Here is a 20,857-nt window from a genome sequence, read left to right as displayed (position 1 = left end):
GGGGGAAATCACCAATTTTAGTGCTGTTGTCAGTTCTGGAACAATTATATTTCTCAAGTCAAGGGAAGAATTTTATCTTGGTGTGAGGAATACAGTCTTCAAGGGTGCTTTTATGTGTCACTAGACTGGTTAGCAAGGAGCATCTTTTTTAAGAATGGATCTAGAACTTTGCTTTCCTTTGCTCCAAGAAATGTATTTATATAAATTGCAAAGCAATTTTGCATTGTTGGTGGTGGTGATAGCGCATTTTGTGATGCAATATATCAATTGCAGTGATACACTTATGTCAAATTAAAAACTGATCTTCCTCCTAGAACTTGCACTTATCCATTCCATTTTCAAGGATAAAGCAACTCTAAAGGGAGAGCTGGGAAATTTAAAGCCTGTTTTTTTCTATTATGGAAGATCTTGGATTAATAAACATCTAAAGCAAATCCTTATCTTCACTTATTTCAGTGTGGTGTTTTGAATGTAGCTGTATCCTTACAGCAGAATCCTGCTCGAGTTGCACAGCTCTCAGGTTTGTATTTCCCTCTCCAAAATATTCCTTAGGCACAACCAGAGTCCTCTTCAACTGCATTAAATATAAAAAAAAGGTATTTTTTTAAATTGCTGACATACTGGGTTAACATTTTTTCCCCTTAATCACTGTCTTTAAAGAATAATTAGTATGTATCAGCATAGTACCACAAAGCTCTATTCCAATCTCCTGTAGCCTAGGACTGTTACTGCAAGATTTGTCAAGTCTGCAGTGGAATAATTACTGACTACCTGCCAAAAAACATGGAGGTGCTCTTAATTATGCCTACTAATGGATACCTGGTAAGTTTTATGGGTTGATTATTTTCTCTGTGGAACCTTCTACATAGCCAGAATGAACCAAGTGGAAAAGCTTTGTTGCTGATTATTAGTTATTTTTCAATCAACATGTAGCTTTATCTTAGATGGCATGTCACTGGTTTGTGTATTTCTGCTTTTTTTGCAAACTGATAGTGGAAACATAAAGCACTTCAGAATGGGAAACAGATATTGTAGTATTTCGCAGAGATTATAACAATCTATTAAGACATGGGGAGCTGGCAAATCAGAAACAGGATTTTATCTTGGGGATTTCACTGCTGCTATAACTTGAAACAAACTGATGCCTACAGCTTGTATTTGGTTTAAAATTTACAATTAGGAAACAGTAAATTAAGAAAGAAAAACTGTTGGCTATTAGGCCTGTAGGGGAATAAGTATTTTGTTTGGTTTTGTACCACTGCAAGAATTTTGGACTGCAAGAATTTTGAACTATTATTCTGGAGAAAAGCGTACATGTTTTCACATGTGTCATGATCAGAAAGATGCAGTAAGTCCATCAGAGCTGGGCTTACCGTCCCATCAATGGCAATAATTCACGTCAAGTGCACAACAAGGTTTTCTGAGAAATCACCTACGGAATTAACACGCTTTGCTTGCCTTACACTGGGAGCTCTTGGGCTATTTATTACACGTTTCCATACCTAAAAATCTCGTAAGGACAACACTCCCAAGCACAGCCTTAAGCAGAGCGTCCTTCTCCCTCAGAGCCGGGCTGGAACGGCAGCGCAGACAATGCGGCAGGAGGCCGGGAAGGGACGGGCAGAGCGCCCACGGTCCCCGGGCCGGCCGTGCGGCCCCGCGCAGGGCCCAAGGGAGCGCGGATGGCCCCGGCCGAGGCGGACCGGCTCCCGGGCCCCGGGGGCGCTGCCCGTGCCCTCACGGTGCCCTCACGGTGCCCGTCCTGTCACAGCCGCTNCCCCGCCCGCGGGGCGCGGGGCGGTGCTGGGCGGGCGGGCGGCGCCGAGCGGCCGTTTCCTGTCCTGGTGCATGGTGGTCGGACGGAGGAATTGTTGGAAAATTTCTCGGCGAGGTTCGTATATAAATGTGCTTTTACCCAGTGTGCCTTATGCTCCCTCCGCCATCTACGGAAGGGCCTATTTTTAAATACCTGCTTTTTGTCGCTGTTGTTTTTTCGAAGGCGGTGTTTCCGTGCTGGCGGCCGCAGAGCGGGGCTCCCAGCGCCGGCCGGGCCCGCGCAGGCTCGGGCCGCGCTCCGCGCTGCCTGCCCGGCTGTGGGGCTGCGGCGCGGCCTGGCCCCGGCCGGCCTCCCCAGCCCTGCCGCTCACTGCAGCACCTCGCCGAAATGCAAAAGCGTTTTGACATTTTGTTAAAATTATTCTTTTTTTCTTTTTTTTGTTTTTTTTTCTCTTGTTCCCTTCTTTTTTTTTTTTTTTCCCCTCTAGAACTTCTAATAGAACAGGATAACGAGAAGCTGTTCCTCTAGAATAATGGCCTGCACAGATTTTTATTTTGTTTTCTGCTAAGGCCTTGTTTGTGGTGCTTTTTCATCTAGAAAAAAAAATTATGTGACTCCCGTGCAAATTTAATTTTTGTGTTAAAACACGGCTGCGGTTGAGCAGTTCGATTCAAGTTTTAAATTTTTTAACGTTTCATTTTGAACTGTCAGAGAATTGCTTTTGCCATCATATGCAGTGATACCAGTATTTGTAAGGAATGTTATTTCTAGCCCAGTGACACAGGAACTGCAACCTTCCAGTCCTTCAAATCAAACATTTCTTCTTGTTTTATCGAGAGTCTGCATCAAATGTTGTCTTATCAGCTGTCTTTGCAGACTATTTATCTGATATTTCTGTTGTAGCTTCTAGGTACCTGAAAAATTAAATAAGATTGTGCTTAACTAGCAGTTTTTTAACAAACACGTGGCAGATTGTTAGCTTTGTGCGTTTGCCATACAGCTTTGGACTGGCAGAGTACGGTGTAGCCGTGTTTTCATTGCTTGTTTCTTTGTATTTTGAATTAATGCCCTGAGCTTTCAAGCTGTGTTTGTGTCAAAAGCGATTTGTCTGTATCACTGCAGAAAAGGAACTTCAGGAATATGTGGTCACATAATAGATGCTTGCTTTGGTAATGGATTGCAGCTTAAATGAGATGTAAAAATAAACATTTTGAAAGAGTTTTGAGAAGTGTATTTCAAATTGATTTAATAATTTATTTAAACTGTTCTCGTTGTAATTAATATTTCATTTCTTATACCCTATCTGAGGAAGAGTAATTTTGTTTTACATTAGTGTAATGTAAAGGAACTTAAGGTAGAAAGTCGCAGTGACTTCACTGTCTTCATTCTTGTGTAGCTTTTAAAGCTTCTCTCAGGAGACAGGCACAGATAGTCAAGTGATGAATAGGTGCCAAAATTAGGCTGTAAATTAGTTTTTCCTTTAGAATGTCTCCAGTTGTGTGCTGCTTCGGCTCAGTGGGCGTTTTGCTGTCCAGGAGAAGGGAATTGCCGGGAGTCTGAGCAGTGGCCAGTCCAAGCGCTGGCTGCTGCTGGTGTGACCGCTCCCCTGCAGCTCTGTGGGATGGGCACAGGGATAAAAAGGACAGGGGTTCCTCGGCTTTAGTTTGGTCAGGATGGCTTCATTTACCCTGCGGGATATTGGTCTTCCCTTGCTATTGCACGTGAGTCTCCACCTGAAGAGTTTTGGGTGCGCACATGCTCAGCATGGGTGGAGTCTTTGAGAAGCGCTCTTGCATTGTGAGGAGTCGTTAGCAGGCGCCCGTGAAGCAAATCGTTTTCCAAAGGGCTTGGATTAGGGTGGATGGGTTTCTACACACACAGATAATCAGGGCAATTCTTCCAGTTTCAGGCCTTACAATGGCCAGAATGCAAATATTCATGAGGAGGGTGGGACTCATCTCGATGCTCTTGTAGTTACTCTTTCCTGCCTGCGTTTTGGCTTGTACCTGCCTCCTTGGCCATTCCTGTGATCTGTGCTTCCCATGATAGCTCCTGTAACTCCTGCAGCCTCTGGCACGTATGTGCATAGCGCCCAGGCCAGCCTCGCCTCTCACTGGCTTTTTTCCTGTGTTGCTGCTACATCTCTGCAGCTCACCAGCAGTGCTTTTTGCTCAGCATTAATTGGGGGCAGCTTGGTTTTTTATCTCCTCTGTGCAAGGTGATCAGTGCATCTGGTAAGGACAGCGTGAATTGGGTAGTCTGTTCCTGTGGCTTGTATCACAAAAGATCCCAAAAGATGGGAGGAAAGTTTCTGCTTAGCTTATGGATCCCTAAGATACACTAGATCTGAACTGATGGATCCCCTTCTTGAGCCCAGGAGTTCAGCTCTGAAGCAAATCCCTGTCACTTGAGGTGTGCATAGCTCTTGTTCTGAGCCTGGAGAGAGGGGTCTGGGGAGACACCTCGCTCATGGACACCATTGCTAGGCAGGAGAGGAACAAGCCTGGTGACCCATCTCAGCACAGTGGGGTTTATGGGGTTTTGCCTGTACCAAAGTGTACCTTGATCTGCCCTTCGTTGTATTTACTGAAGGCAGTATGGTTTTGCTTCTCCCCCTCTGTGCACCAGGGATCATCGATCAGTTACTCCAAACCAAATTGGACTAAATTAGTAGATGCTTCCAGTGACTTAGTCTGCTAAAATATTCTGGGATACGAGGCTGGTTTTTAACTGTATAGTGGGATTGTACTTTGCTCCACCAAGATAACACTTGTTAAATAAATGAAATTTTCAGTTTCAAAGGGAATTTACAGTTCCAGCAGGTTTTGCAATTTTCAAGGTTGACATCAGAGTTGCACTTAAAACTATGTAAGGCTCACCTCAGTCTGTGTTTTACTGTCTGCAGAATGTTTCCCTCTGTACACACTGGAGCAGAAAATTGTATTACCTGGACTTCATTTCTGATGACAGATTAGAATTGGAAGATGGGGCTGTATTTGCAATTTTGTTGGTTTGCTCATATGTTGAGTATATTCATACATAGCTAACGTGGTGCTGCACAGTTTTGTAAGTTGTATTTCGATGTACTGTTTCAAGTTCCGTTTGTAATCTGGCTTTGGCAATCCAGCAGGCTGCCCCTTTAGCTCCTGAAATACAAGCCTGTGCTAAAGCACTGCCATTAACTGTCATGGCTAATGCTGATACATCTGTAATGCACTTACCAGATCGCTAATTAACTCATAGCCACACAAAACAGCCCACTCAAAATTCCTCTCTTTGTTGGCAGTCTCAGTGGATTTGCAGGATTTGAAAGGGCATGGCCAGGATTCATTTGTTTTGGTGATGTAAATAAGAGACTTTTGTGATTGCTTGACAGTTAAAAAGTTAGGAGTCTGCTTGGCATGAAAGTAAAAACCACAGTAGTAGGTCTCAGTTTCTTTCAAATTTTTAGCCCTTAACTGTACATCTAATCACCAGATGTTCCCAGTTTTATTTAAAACACTGTTATAACTGCAGGTTTTATGATTTAAGGGATAAGTAGCCCCATGATGTTAACTGTATATATTTTTTCATGTTAATAGGCATCACTGTTTCTAGGAGTGACTTAGATGCAGTTGTGACATGCATCGGCTGGATGCCTTCTGCATACATATTTTCGCTACATGTACAGCCTTGATGGTAAAAACAAGCCAAACAAAAGCCTGTAGTTTAGAAACACACTGATTCATCTATTAGGTGCATTAAATCTGTTTCCCTTTGTACATCCAGGGTGAAAATAAATTTGGAATGAAATGCTTTATATCACTAATACGTGCTGTAAAACTACTTTCAGTTGGGGTTTCTTCATCTTTGCTAATCATGTTCTGAGTTTTTTCAGAAAATCAGCTCATCTGCCATTCAGCTTTTCTTCTGAGTGTGCACATTAGGATTAGTTACCCAAACCTTTTTTGACTATTAAAACACAAATAATTTATTACCCGTCAGTCTGCAATAAAGAAACGCGTTTGGGGTTCTTTAGAAGGGAAGTTATGCCTGAGCATTGATAATACAAGTTTGGCCAGGAGAGAAGAAATGAACAACAACTACCACCTGCATGGAGAGAAGCTTGATGGGCTGTTTGGGTAGGCAGAGTTCTGCAGTTGCATTTGCAGTAGGTCTGCAAGGCATTCCATGCACACAGCCCAGCGTTCCTCATGGTATACAGGGGTGTTTCAGGCATGCCTGAATCTGGTGTTTGGGACAGATTGTATGGGTGGCTCTTCCTCAAGCCAGCTCCTTCTGCTGGGTACTACTACGGCTGATAGTGGTACCTGAGTAGCCATTAGCATGTTGCTCATTGACTAGCAGCATTAATATGTTTTTTTTGTACTTAATATAAAAATTTGGGAATCTTGGTGTCTGTACCTCTGCAAACAGTGCTGCATGGGTCTCAATTGCTTGTCAGCTTCCAATGCAGGATTTTTGGAGCTGGCTCTGTTGGAAGATTCCCAAATCTGTTTCAAACATCAGGTTCAGGAAGCCGTGCTGCTGGAATGGTGCACCCAGGGCAGATGTGGTCATGGAACTGGGGGTTTGCTGTGAGCTGCTTTTCCCAGAGCTGCAGAAGGAGTTTAGCTTCTGTCAGCACTGCTGACAGCTCATGTGCTGGTGGAACTACTCTGGCCTCCTTTCATTAACCAGTCATTTCTTCTGTAATATATTCAAGAAATGTGTGAAGTTAGAAGTCATATTTGGGATCAGCCTGAATGTTCTCACATGTGTAGGACTTGTTGGTGGGTGATTTTCTGAATCTTCCTCTGTTTAAATGCCATACCTTCGAAAATAATAGCAACCTTCACATTCCCACAGAGTGAAAATACACACACACACATGTAAACTCCTTAGTCAGAGTAAGGATCTGTAAATATTCGTTGTTTGCACTGGTTAATAGCTTTTTTAAATTTCTATAAAATGCAAGCATTGATATCAGACAATACTTTTAATGGTCACAATTTGTAGATAGCATTTGTTCTATAAACTGTATGGAAATTACTTTTGGGGGAAAAGACTGCTGGAACATGAAGTAATTTTGTCAGGCTAAATGTGGTTCCCACTGCTTTCATTTAAGTGAGACTGATATGTGGTTAAGTCAATGATAAATTTGATCCTACATTTATTTTTCATTTCTGAAGAAATACCAAACACTGTGGCAGTGAATTAGTCTTGAACTGCATTATTATTAGGATGTATTTCTTGTGGAACAGAAAGGTTGAAATACTGTAAAAAGAATACAAAGGAGTCTTTAGTTTAGGGCTTCAGAGTGTGTGTGTGTTGTGCTTGTGCACTTGACAGTGCTCTCACTCTTGGTCAGGGTTTTCTGTAGGACAGACTTAGGGCCTGTGGTTTATCATTCACAACACTTCTTTACCATGTGGAAAATTAGAAAGTGATTGTGTGATTTGCTATTAAATTGTCTGAATCCAACTGATGTTACCAGATTCTGTAGGAGAGGTTTTTATCCTGTATTTCAGCCTTGTTTCCATTTTATACTGTGGATTATTCATGTGGTGGAAATTGTGTTTTTCCTGGAGAAAATACAGTAAAAGAGATTGTGAGAAAGCATGTAGCAATTAAGAAGTGCCCAGCATTAAGTAGTTGTTACCCTTCCTCACTGAAAGTCAATCTGACTGACAACAGCACAAACCCCAATTTTTCAGTGCAGTAAAGTCCTGCAAAAGGTAAGGACTGTTGATGAAGAAGGAAATCCACGTCTCCTGAAGTGTTTGATCAAAGCACCCACAGGATCTGGATTTAATTTCTGACCCTGTTGCAGATTTCTGCTTAATACTGGTAAAGAGTATCATGCAGCTACATAGGGGAGCAGAAGTAAGATTGTAAAAAGAGTCATAGTTCTCCTGTGTCTGTTTCTGAGCTTAAAGATGACAAATGACTTTTATGTAATTAGTGGGGGAAGAAATGCTAAAAATCTTCTTGGGTTGCCTGAAAAAACTTTGCGTGGAATAGTGAGTTTTCCAGTCTGTCAGACTTTTTGTTTGCATGGAGACTCAGAAGGCTGTAACATGTATGAATTATCAGTTGAAATGTATTTAACCAGATTGTTAATTATAGGTACTATTTTTGAGTTCTCACACATTTGTTGCTCAGACTAGTTTTGTGAAATTACTGATGTTTGCAATCATACCAGTTGACAAGGACCCTAAGGTAGGCAGTATTTAATTCAGAAAAAAAACTTCATAATATTACACTGTGGACATACTTGAATTGATTTGGGGATTCAGCTTGTCAGACATGGGAATACAGTTTTCTAGAATTCCTTAATAAAAGTTTCACTATTGTGAGGCTATGTATTATTTGCCGTATTACCCTTCTTGATTGGTTTTTATTTGTTGTTTTTATAAGTTTTATAAAATTACAGTGGTTTTGTACATTATTTAGAAGTGTATTAAAAATAAAAATTATTTTTCCTTTAAAATGAAATAAATGCATATTATTTCAAACTTCTCAGTGCTGTCTGCATGAGGGGAATGAACAATCACAAGGTTGCTAAATGTCTAGAGTAGCTTTTTTCGTGTCATTCTTTCCCAGTTTGTTTGCACATTCTAAGTTTGTATTTTGTAACAGTAAATTTTCTTCCCTGCCTGCTATTACAAACTTTATTCCATTTCCCATTAATCATCTGCTAAGCATCATCTTTATCTCTCTAAGGAGTTTCTGCTACTGTCTCTGCAGGATTTTTCCTTTGTCCAGCAATACAGTGGTACAGTTATTCTTTAAATTGCTAATTTCTGCTCTTTTCCAGCCACACTGGGCTCTCCTCTCAGCTGCTAGAGTTCCCAAGTGCCCCAAAGCCCCCTTCTGCTCCAGAGCAGCCATGCCCTCTGCCAGCTCTTCCCTTGCTTTTCAGTTCCCTGAATCCCACCTGCTGGTTTTTAGTTGCTGATTCCCAGTTTTTAGTGGAGATTTCTCTTTCCAGTTGCTAGATTGTGTTTACATAAAAACCTTTCTTCTAACGTTGCATCTTTTCCCCAAAACAAGTAATAGCACTCAGAAAATTCTATTTGTTTGAGTGTCAGTGGAGATAAAATTACAGGTGATGCTCTCTAAATAGGCAACTTGATGAACTCTTCATAAAAAAAATCTTTTGTTTTTAATAATCCTTTCCCTGCTCACATGCCTTTGGTTTCCAACTGTTGAGAATTTAGTGTGTATCCGGGAGTATTTTTTTCTGTTCAGATAATTTGCAGGGGGTGATGGTTTGTTTTGTTTTGGTTTTTTTTTTTTGGTTTTTTTTTAATAAGAGCTTGCTCCTCTGTGTCCTGCTGGAAGCTGTTTAAGGGATCAGTGCTAGAGGGGGTGGCTGACTGTGGTCACACACTCTTCAGTTCAGAAATTTTCTGCCGAATTTTTTTGCCTCAGGCTGATTTTTTGTGAGAAGTGTTTGAACCATCTAAATGAATGGTAAGATTTTCTCTGCATGGATACCATGGACATGTTTTGGTGACTAATCGTTTCAGGAATGCAGGATACGTTACTGTCCCTGTGAAAGTCTGCCCAGATATCGTCATTGATGTGCCTTTGGAAATTGACAGTTGCAGCTTGCGTATGATCTGGGAAGATTTGCAAGAGTTCACAAAGTCAACTCTCAAGTTTTCACTTCAGTGAGTACTTCGTGACTGAGCCTGGGCTTGTCTTTTCTGTGAGACAGCTCTTGAGATGAAACAGACTCCACGTGTGTCAGTCTTGCCAAGCTGCTATGTAGGCTCCACCCCAGGGTTCCTGGCTTTTCCTAAAAATGGTTACTTTCAGCTGCCTTTGACTAATGTGCTGCAATATTTGAAGTGGGTAAAGGAAATCTCTCCTAGATTTTTATTGACAGAACTCCTGGCAGACAGGAAATTTAAAGAAGCTAACTGATGCAAATGCAGAGGAATAAAAGCAATGGTGTGGACTGGGGAAAGAAGCTGGTGAGATTCAGATTGAAAAAAATGATGGAGACAAATTTGATGGAAACTGAAGAGAGTGACTGAAGTGGAGGCAAGGAAGAGACTTGAGTTTGATGAAAACCAATTGGTTTTGAAAAAGCAAAGCAAATTATAAAATTTTAAGACAGTAGATTTGTAGGGTGGATGATACATGAACAGCAAGGTGATGCTGTTGTTGATATATGCATTATTGAATTGATTATCAGAGAGCATCTGAAGTTAGCATCTAACTTCTAAAGTTAGAAGGACTTTCAGAAATTTATCTGATTCAGGCTTGATCACAGCAAGTCTCATTTGCCCAGGGCTGTGTCAAGTTGCTTTGAACCTCTACAAGGATGGAGAGTCCATACCTGTCTTGGCAATTTGTTCCTGTTTGTGATTAATCTTAGCAAGTGACACCGTGGCATCATTATCTCTGATAAATTGACCCTTTTCTCTGCAACACAGGCCAGCTCTGCATCCTCCCTTCCTGCATCCTTCCTTCCTGTATCTGTCTTTCCTGCCTCTGTCCTGCCCTGTCTGGCTAGTCGGTGTTCTCCAGTGGGGAGAAGGAGAAGAGCCTGGAAGGAAGCAGCACATCCACTTTTGGCTGAGGGCTCTTCCCTGCACAACAGAGTGGCAGAGCAAAGCTGCTGTGTCCCTGCAGAGGGAGTGAAAGCTGGGGCTGGTTTTGGGAGCACCCCAGTGCTCCAGCCTCTTGTGGGGGATGTAGTTCCAAGGTGGGTCCTGGGAACAGGAGCTGGTGACAGAGAGAGGAAGGAAGGAAGGGCATAGACAGTGGTGTGAGAGGTCGTTGAGCAGCAGCAAGAGAAGACTTGGAGACTGGTTGCAGAAGGAGTTGGTGTGGACACAGAAGTATTTTATATTTTTCTGACAAGAAGGAGGGGATTATAGCTGGGAAGATGCATGTCCTGGAGATTTGGTATTGTGACAGGACTGAAGAAGAAAATTGGTACAAGGAGAAGGGTTGGAGCAGGGGATAAAGAACTTAGCCTTCTCTCAATCCTGTCCTTCCACTATGCTGGAAGTGACCATTGAAAGGAGCTGGAATTGGGAGAAAAAGGCTGCATTGCTGCTGAGTTCTTGTGTATGATTTTCCATGTCCTCTGGACAAAGTTGTAGCCATTGTTCTGTGTGCAGCAGTTCCCTTCAGCAGTTTTCAGTGTGTGTGAGTTGATAGCCATGCTACAGTAACTAACACTGTGAAACAATTTAAACAAATACTCTTGCTCCTGCAGCCCTGATTGTATCTGGCTTTAGATTTATTTTCCTTCCAAAGTAGCCACTCACCCTTAAGCCGTGAGTTCTGCTCGGACTCTCAGAACTCTGCAGCTGTCTGCAGGGACTGGCTGCTGCCCAAAGGAGGGAGCAGAGCCATGAGTTCTGCAGGAAGGGAGATCATACTAAAGGTGCTGAGGATCTCCAAAGATACTTGTCTAAGAGAGGGAATATTCCTTCTGTAGACCCAAGCTGACAGGACTTTGAGGTGCAGTCTGCTGGAATTATTTCATTCTAGTTCCAGTGAACACCTGTGGTTGTGGAGCCTTTCTTCTCTCTCTGCTGGGTGCAATGGTGTAGCTGTTCTGCAGCCTGCTTCCATGAGGTGTCCTGAAAACCAAGTGCATGGAAAATGCTGCCAATAGAGACCCCTGTTAGCAGTCAGAGGAGAGCCAGCCTCTGGGTACCACTAGCATTTAGTACCAGAAATAGTTAACTTAACTTGCTACAAGCTGGTAGGACCTACAGAAAAGCAGCCCTTGCAAACTGGGCTGGATAATACTCCTTTTGCTGCTAGATTGTTGTTGTCATTGGGTGGTTTTTTGTTTGTTTGTTTGGGTTTGTTTTGGGGGGGGGGTTGTGTGGTGGTGTTGTTGTTGTTTTTTGTTTGGTTGGGGTTGTTTTGGGGGGGGGGTTGTGTGGGGGGGTTGTTGTGGTTTTTTGTTTGTTTGTTTGGGTTTGTTTTGGGGGGGGGGGTTGTGTTTTGTTGTTGTTTTTTGTTTGGTTGTTTTTTTGTTTTACTGCAACAGCTTTCTGACCTTACTTGCTGCATAGTCCATGAATGCTGGGCTGCTTTGCTTCTCTGCCTGCTTAGGCTGACTCTGTAGCTACATCATGATTGATTTTTGGTTTGTGAGCAAACTGCTTCCTAAATGAAAGTTTTCTGCCTATTTTGAGATGGGGGGGATTATAAATGAGTAGTAGGAAAAGTTACTTTTCCAAACTCACAGTCATGGACATGGCAGAGGAAGAGGCTGAACTCAGGATTTCCTATATCCTCATACCGTTCCTTGTCTCCTAGATTATAGTATCAAAATAAATTTTCCTATTTCATTTTCTTCAGAGACATCTATGTAAATGCAGTTTAGTCTGGATGGCCTCTCCTTTTTGTGTATATTACATCTATTTTAGAGGCCTCATTTTCTGTTAAAGCTTCTTTTCCTGAAAAGGATGTTGGGAAGAATTACCCATCTTCTCTTGGATCCTAAAAAATCTCCTCACACCCCTTTTGGATTATATTTTGGTTTCTGTCTTAATTGCATCTTTTTGATGCCTGTTGTTCAAATTCCTTATTCCAAGGTCCAAATTCCTTATTCCAAGCCAGTATTTTAATTTCCTTAATGTCCAAGGGAGAAATTATGAGACTATTAATCTTGGAAGGCATATTTCTTACAGAACTATGTACTGATCATTAGTAATGTTTTAGGGTTTTTTGTATGATTTTCAATGTATCATATGAAAAAGGCAGGAGGACTTAAAACTTTCCCTAAGGTACTTTAGCTTTCCACTTCCTTTGTTCAGCTGTATCTGTTTCGTTAACTGGAAATAAGAAACTGAGCCTGCAGCTCTAGGAAAAAGTAATGGATGTATACATCCAAATGTATACAAAGTGTATACACTTGAATGTATTTGGAAAATACTGCTTGGGTGTAATTTTCAACTGCTGAATTAGTGTGGCAGTCTTTTTAAATACTGTAGCAGACTGGAGTACCTACATGGTCTAATTTTGTGCTCCTTATTCCTTAGTTTCGAGAAAATTACAATTTTCTCAGTGGTCTTTAAGACTGTTGATTAATTGCTTATTCAAGAGCAGATTTTTGGACTGTAAGGGTAAAAGTACTTAAATATATTTATAAAGGTACTCATAAATAAATTAAACATACTAGATTATTCTTCTCAGCCTTGAATTATAAACCAGCAGGTCATAGAACCACACTAGGATTAAAAGCTGTGATGTGATCTCCCATATTAAAACATGCCTGGTAAAAATGTGAGTATGCAAAGGGATGGCTCTGTCTGGTTCTGTGAGATGCAGCAGTCACTCCCTGATCACTGGCCTTTTGTCTAATTAACAAATTTTATCATGGGATACTTCATTATTTTAAAGGACAGATTGGATTGTTTTGTTTGGTTGGTTTTTTTGTTTAAACAGAAACTTTTCTGGAAAATCTAGGGAAATAGTTGAATTGTTCAGTTAGATTTGCGATGTGTCATTGTTTTTAAACCTCTTACTGGCACTGGAGAGATCTTTGATTTATACAGATAGAGCCCTGCTGTTGTCATGGGTGACTATGGGTGAATTGTCAGCTTTATTTCAGTTCTGGGGACAAATAGGTATCATTACCTGTACTGTCATTACCATCATTAGTCTTTGTACATTACTTAAATCACTTCTATTTAACTGCAATTTAAATGTGGTGGATGCACTTTATATAAATAAGTGCTAGCTGAAGCCTTTAATGTATAAGTTAATTGTTAAATAAATAAAGTAAAATACTTATCTATTTCAGATAATTCTTATTCATTCAAAGTATTTTCCAGATAAAATATTTTATAGATGAATCAATATACCATCATTAGTCTTTGTACATTACTTAAATCACTTCTATTTAACTGCAATTTAAATGTGGTGGATGCACTTTATATAAATAAGTGCTAGCTGAAGCCTTTAATGTATAAGTTAATTGTTAAATAAATAAAGTAAAATACTTATCTATTTCAGATAATTCTTATTCATTCAAAGTATTTTCAGATAAAATATTTTATAGAGGAATCAATCGTTTTTTACATAACAAAACAAAACATAACATAAAATATTTGTAGCAGCTGTATAAAACACACATTAAACTGGGATTATGTAGTACTGGCTCTGTATTTCAATGTTCTGGTTTTTGAATACTTTCTTTCTAGGTAGACAATGTTATTAGCTCAGATAAATCGGGACTCTCAGGGAATGACGGAATTTTCTGGAGGAGGAATGGAGGCCCAGCACGTGACTCTGTGTCTAACAGAAGCTGTAGCTGTGCAAGGTGACCCTTCAGGTTAAATATCTCTACTTTATTACGTCTTTTCTCTTTGAAACTCAGATAAAACACTAAAATTCATGTCGTGTATTCGGAATTAAAAGTCCAACAGAAAACAGTTAACTGAGCTTGATTAAATTCACTAATTTAATTCTGGATGTAAATTATTTTAAATTAAGATAATAGAAGTGTAAATGTGCCAAAAATATATGAAATATAAAATCTGACTTTATTCTCTGTATAGTCTGTTTAATACTTTGTAAATTCAGTTGATATCTAAGTATGTATTAAGCAAGTTGAGTCTTAAAATAGATTAATGACTTGAAATTTGCTTAAACTTGATGTTTCCTGAAGCTTTGTTATGATTTTACATGATTGCAAACTCTCTCCTAAATGTGCATTTTAATCTAAATAGTTTTGTGTGTATTAATGACAAGTAGTTTCTACAAAACAAAATTTTCAATACAAGGATGTGTGTCATTATTTCACTGTTGGCTCTGATGATTTAATTCATAGTTCTCCAAAAACCTCAGCTTTGTAATTATTTATTCAGTGACATTGTATTTTTTTAGTTAAGGAAAATAACATTTAGCTGTCATGTTTACAGAGAAAAATGTTGAATATATAACCCTAGTACGTCTCCCAGGCTTAGAAATCAGAAAGCAAGTAAGAACTACTTGCTCTTATTTGTCAAAGCAATGTGCTTTGAGGGGATGTAATGATTTATGGAGGTCTTTCAGCTGAGATTTCTAGGGCTCCATGCTGGTTATAGTGAAGGTGAACTTTTTTCCCTGCTAGATGGTGACAACTTGGAAAACATGGAAGGTGTAAGTTTGCAAGCAGTTACCCTGGCTGATGGCTCCACTGCTTACATACAGCACAATTCTAAAGGTAATTACTGGTGGCCACTGAAGTGGTATTCCCCTTTCTAACCCTCTCTTTGCATTGTAAAGGCAGGCAAAATCTGTACATTGTTTCTTAAATTCCAATTCTAGTGGGAAATTATGGTAATACGATATAATAAATGTTTTGGTTTTGCTACTAATAAGATGCAAACATGAAATTAAGAATATAAGTCATACAAAAGCAAAGAGATCTTTATGGTTCAAACCCAGATATCAACATTCTGCCTAACAGACAGGACAGCAGACCTTTGCTGTTTTTTTAATCCCAGAATTTTAAAAGCTCTGTACAGTCACACTGTGCCTTCTATTTAATAAACATTATTTCTTGTTGATATTTTATTTATATGTTAGTCTAGCAAGTATCACGTGTGTATTAAAACTGTGATGTGTTACACAATTAGAATTCTTAAAAATATTCTGTGTATTCCAGATGGTAAATTAATGGATGGCCAAGTGATTCAATTAGAAGATGGTTCTGCTGCTTATGTTCAACATGTACCTATGCCTAAAAGCAGTGAGTGCAATAATACAAGAAATATGTTTTAAAATAATGTATTACTGATAAATATTGCTATTAAGTAATTAACAGTCATGATAATAACTTGATTTTGATTTCTTATTTTAATTGAAATAATCATGAAGAGATCTTAGGTATTCTGTAATCCTGGGTATTTAGTGTTTAATCTTTCCATCTGAGGACTCTTTGAATCCTGCTGAAGTGCTGTAATTGTTCCTCCTGAGCAGGGGAGAGCCTGCGGCTGGAGGATGGACAGGCGGTTCAGCTGGAAGATGGAACAACAGCATTTATTCACCACACCTCGAAAGGTAACTGTTCTGGCAGGTGGGATTTGTCACCTCAGTGTCCAGCAGACCTTCAGCAGTATTTAACAGGATTCTCTCTAAAAACTGTCACCTCAATGGGATTCCCAGTGTGAGTTTCTTGTTGCTTTAACTTTGACATCTGAAAATGGATGAAATGAGACTGTTTCAGTACTGACTTGGGCCTCATATAACAGTTATAAATGTAGTCAAACCCAGTGTATTTCACTGTTTATCTGGCTCAGGATCACATTAAAGTTTATACCTTTAGGTAATAGGGCAGAAAATGTGACAGTTGACAGTCAAGGATGCAAATGTACTTATTCCAGGTGATAACTTCTGTTTCTGCAGAAGATAATTACACTAGTCTTGGAAATAGTACCACTTCTCTAGAAAACGTGATCAAGTTTATATTTTAAGTCTGTTTAAACCAGTGTGATAATTACATTTTACAACCAACAATAGTAAGAGGAAAGAATGTAATATAGAATTTTTTGTTAAAAGTAGTTTTATATTTTGTTTCTTTTGCATATTTGCATTATTCTCTTCTTAAAATGTGAGATCTATGAATTCTGAAATCTGAAGTAATGATTTCAGTAGATCTCTTATATTATTTTCATTTTATCATGAATGGATTTGAAATGGAAAGCATATTTGTGTTCCTGATTTCCTTTGTAAGGAAAGCTTGATCAATATAATTTTTTTGTACTTTTTAAAGTGTAGAAATAAAATTATAGGAGGTGTTGTTTTGAAAACAAATTCCTGTGTTATTCACAGTATTATTTTAAGTGTTTATGTATCTCATATCCTAGTGGTTATATTTCCCATGTATTTCATACGTGTCTGTGACTTCAGGAGACACTTTCTGGAGAGCAATAGTTTCTCATGTAACACACTGCTGCTCCTTTCAGAATCCTAACACTGTGCAATATCATTCCTCAGACAGTTATGACCAGAGTGCCCTGCAAGCTGTGCAGCTGGAGGATGGAACCACTGCCTACATCCACCACACGGTGCAGATGCCACAGTCAGACACCATTTTGGCCATCCAGGCTGATGGCACAGTGGCAGGACTGCACACAGGAGATGCTGCCATCGACCCTGACACCATCAGTGCTCTGGAGCAATATGCAGCCAAGGTACTCTGCAAGGCATTTTCTCTAGCCATCATGTTTTAATGTACAGCACAACATATCTGGCAGCACAAGCCAATTGTCATTTAAGAAATGAAATTGTAACTGGGAGAGTCTCAGACTCCTAGAAGAGAGAACAGCAGATTGCCATGGCAGTGCTTGACTGTCATGAGCAGCTCTGGTGCATAGTTGTTCCATAAAAAGGAGAGAAGATTGGGCACTGAACTGGAGTAGGATTTAGAAAGCCATTTAGACAGCCAAATGATAATCTTCTCTATCCTATAGCATTGCAAAGGAGTCTCTTGGAAGGGCACTGTTTGCAAAGAAGGACAAAGTTGGATTATTCTTGCTCAGCACTATTGCTGGATTTTTTTTTTTTCCTGAATGGGAAGAGTATGGCCTGGTGTACTGAGCAAGGGCAACACATGGTGTGAAGTGTAGAAAAGACAATCAAACAGTTCAGAAAAAAACTTCTTTGATCCATATTTTCAGTAGTAAAAATGCAGTCGGATGCACAAAATTCATGTTCACTTTACTGGGCATGATGTAAGTATGGTAATGGGTGATGCAACTTCCATGACTCTGTGCTTAAGCAGTGTCCTAGTTGCTGGATAATTGCCATCAGTGCTTGTATTGCTCTGGAAAAAGAGCGGAATATATTTTAAAGTCTGTCCTCTTAATGTCACCAAGAGTTGTCAAAATTTGGGAGGCCAGTTAGGATAATTACATAGCTTATTCACTATTATTTTCATTATGCTTCTGTCTGTTAGAATTGAGAGATCTTAAGACAGGCAGTCAGATTGTGTTGTGATGCTGTGCTTTAACATTTCATAAAATAAAAGGTAATTCAATGTTAGTTGAGCTGTAATCACAAGCTTTTATATATTCCACAGGTACTATTTCATTTAGATTAAATCAGTCACAACTTTGCCCTTCTTAACCAGCAGCTATATTAATCATAATTTCTGATAATTTTCTGTTTTGAGAAGGTAAAGAAGAAACAGAAGAAATGCAAATAAATTTACGCTTTCATCCTATTTAACTCAATATGGGTTTTTTAATTCTGTAATGTGAATTTGGTTTTTTTTAATGCACTTGTGTGTTTGTTTAGGAAAAATAGTTTTCTTTAACCTGTCATCTCAGAACCTTATTCTGAATGGTATTGCTGGAACCTTTAGGGAACGGTCAGTAGAAGTGAGTTTCCAAGCACTACACCTGGTTTATGGGATTTTTTTGGTACAAAACCAAATACTAGCTCAATGGTCAGAACTCTGGGTCTCTCCTAAAAGAAGAAATGTGGTTTTGTGATTCTTGTCCATATCCATGCACATTTCATATTGAGGCAAGATACACTTTTCATAGCTGTGTTTCAGACACCTTGAGAAAGGTACAGGAATAAAATAAATACACATGGTAAGTATATGGTAGGATTTTCTAAAATTTTAAGTAGCTCAAAGAAGAGTAGTGACTTGTTATTGGCTGCATCCATTTCAGAACTGGGAAACACCAGGTTCCAGAAGAATGAAGATGCTTTTTCAAACAGCTCAAAGTTAAGCACTGCTTGTAGCATATTGTGGACGCTAATATGTCCTTGGATTCAAGGAGTAATTAGGTAAATTCATAGAAGAAAAATGTGTCCAAGGCTATTAGGTAGAAACACGTGACTTCTGGTTCAGGAAGTTCATAAACCACAAATTGCCTGGAGGTTGGCAGGATAGTATGGGGAATGCATCACTGCATGCTTGGCCTGTTGGTTTAGTGTTCTCCAGCATCTGCTGCTGGCTGCTGGTGGAAGTGAAATGGTGCATTAGTATGGTCTTTAGTTTGACTCAATGTAGGTGTCCTTGTGTTTTTATTTGAAGGCAGACTAAATCTTCCTTTAGCATAAAGGAGAGGATTTTAGGAGGAGCTCAAAGATCTGCCCTGGAATCCTTCCAGAATTTTTACAATACTGCAAAAGAGAAGTTTAAAGTTGGGTGTCTTTTTTTCTTTGGTTCTTTTAAGGTTTTCTTTTCAAAACTTAAAGGACAAAGAAAAAAAAGGTGAGTTTGGAGAGTGGTGGTTCTTTTTTTTCCCTGTCCTATGCAACAGGCAGAAACAAAGATCAGTGGGGTGCCCAAGATCAGTGTAGAATATAAGAGAGTTCATACAAAGAGGTCTGAGGTTGTGTTCGAGGGTCCCAGGACGAGGGAAGAGATGAGAATCTTGACTCTGTGTTTCAGAAGGCTGATTTATTATATTATGATATTATATTAAAATGCTATACTAAAACTATACTAAAAAGAATAGAGAGAAAGGATCCATCAGAAAGCTGGAAAGGAAAAGGAAGGAATGATAACAAAAGCTCGTGACTCTGAGTCTGACACAGCTTTATCTTTGATTGGTAATTAAGTAGAAACAACTCACATGGACTAATTAAAGATGCATTTGTTGGTAAACAATGTCTAGACCACATTCCACAGCCATCAGATAGTTATTGTTTACATTTCTTTTCTGAGGCTTCTCAGCTAGAATAGAAAAATCCTAGCAAAGGATTTTCATAAAAATACCATAGTGACAGAGGTCCAAGCAGACTCCCCAGAAGCTCACTGGAGTGGTGGAACATGTGCATTTTTCATTGTCCCTCACTTCTCCTTCAGGCAGGAAAGTACCACTTTCCACAACATGCAAAGCACATGCAGACTTAACATGAGCCCTCTAATTTTGGGCTGAGTCAATGCCACCATCCTCCCAAAGCAAGCAAGGAGAAAAGGTCACTGCTCTCAGTGGAGTGAGAATAGGCGATGAAATGGTGAAGAGGTTCCAGCACATACTTTCCTTCCATAAGCTGCGTTCCTGTGCCATCTCAGCTGCTGGCAAAGTACAGGAACTGGCATTCGTGCATGCCTCAACACATGCACACATGTTCTGTTGGCATCATTTGTTTCCAATAGTTGATCAAGTTCTAATTTCATGTCAGCAGTTCTTCTCTCTACCAACAACAGGAAGTTCAGGATGAAGTAATTAAAGTCTCTCCTTTCTGTGCAGGTTCTCCCCTCTTCCTTTAAAAATTCTGAGGGAGAAGGTCCCAAAAGAGCTCTTGTTTCCCTCTCAAAAAAAACACCCAAAAATTACCTGCTCTCTGACACTCTTTGCAATCTTTTTGTAATGTAAATTTGCCTCTGCTTGGGCACTTTCCTCATTACTGTTTTAGCTCCAAGTTCCCAAAAGTAAATAGTCTAATTTAGAGAGGGAGTGTGACAGCCTCTTGTGGGATGAGTTCCTGCCAGTCTCCAAGCAAGCTGCTGGGGGCTGGTGCTGTGGGCAAGGTGCTTCACAAACCCCCAGGGGTCTCAGGGGCCTGCTGTGGCTCGTGGGAGGGAGGGTTCCTGCCAAACTGCTTTAGAGAAGAATAAAATCACTTAGACTAGGCTTAGGTGCATCAGTCTCAGCCTGGAAAATAATGGAGGCAGAGAGTATTGTGAATGCCTGTGCTTAATACAGAGACAATTTAGGAGTGGGAAGCTATGCAAAGTGTACTTTAATTTTTTTATATAGTGACCAGCAACATGCTGTTTCTTTGAGCTGCTGCTTGTGAGAGAGTTTGGGATGTTTTTTTTTAAACTGGGTAATTACATTTTTATTTAAATAAAAAATTCACATTAACATCCAGCAGTCTTTCAAATATTTTTATGAGCTCCTTGGAAACAGCAATACCTTTCTCTTCCTGGAGACTGTCTTTAAAAACAAACCTATGTAGCAATACCAAAGTCCTTACTTAGTTGTAATTTGACTTGTTCAAATTGTGATGTAACACATTGTCTTAGGTATTTTGGTTCAAAAAGCAGTTGTGCTGTTTGAAATAAGTGCATTCTGCTTAACAAGGAGTGAGAGAGATATCTTTATTACACAATAAGTAAATGCTTGGTTTTTTTGGTTTTTTGTCAGAACTCAGTATTGT

The 20,857-nt window shown here is 39.7% G+C and overlaps 1 protein-coding gene across 6 annotated transcripts in view; it reads left to right on the top strand.

The window, feature by feature from the left end:
* Nucleotides 1–1,790: 1,790 nt before the first annotated feature.
* ZNF143 (zinc finger protein 143) overlaps nt 1,791–20,857 on the top strand; it is a 38,779-nt gene continuing 19,712 nt past the window's right edge. The window contains exons 1-7 of one of the 6 annotated variants that reach the window (XM_039706807.1): nt 1,796–1,891; nt 9,292–9,435; nt 13,948–14,078; nt 14,859–14,951; nt 15,396–15,479; nt 15,710–15,790; nt 16,727–16,923. In XM_039706807.1, coding sequence (XP_039562741.1) covers nt 13,955–14,078; nt 14,859–14,951; nt 15,396–15,479; nt 15,710–15,790; nt 16,727–16,923 — 579 coding nt within the window. In that variant the 5' untranslated portion in view covers nt 1,796–1,891; nt 9,292–9,435; nt 13,948–13,954. Of the gene's footprint in view, nt 1,892–9,291; nt 9,436–13,947; nt 14,079–14,858; nt 14,952–15,395; nt 15,480–15,709; nt 15,791–16,726; nt 16,924–20,857 lie in introns of all 6 variants that reach the window. The other 5 variants (XM_039706809.1, XM_039706810.1, XM_039706808.1 and 2 more) reach the window with 5 other exon arrangements.

This window comes from Passer montanus, unplaced genomic scaffold (assembly GCF_014805655.1).
Source record: "Passer montanus isolate IOZ18808 unplaced genomic scaffold, ASM1480565v1 scaffold2, whole genome shotgun sequence".
Taxonomy (NCBI): domain Eukaryota; kingdom Metazoa; phylum Chordata; class Aves; order Passeriformes; family Passeridae; genus Passer; species Passer montanus.
The sequence above is the reverse complement of the archived record's forward strand: the minus strand, read 5'-3'. Positions and strand labels throughout refer to the sequence as shown.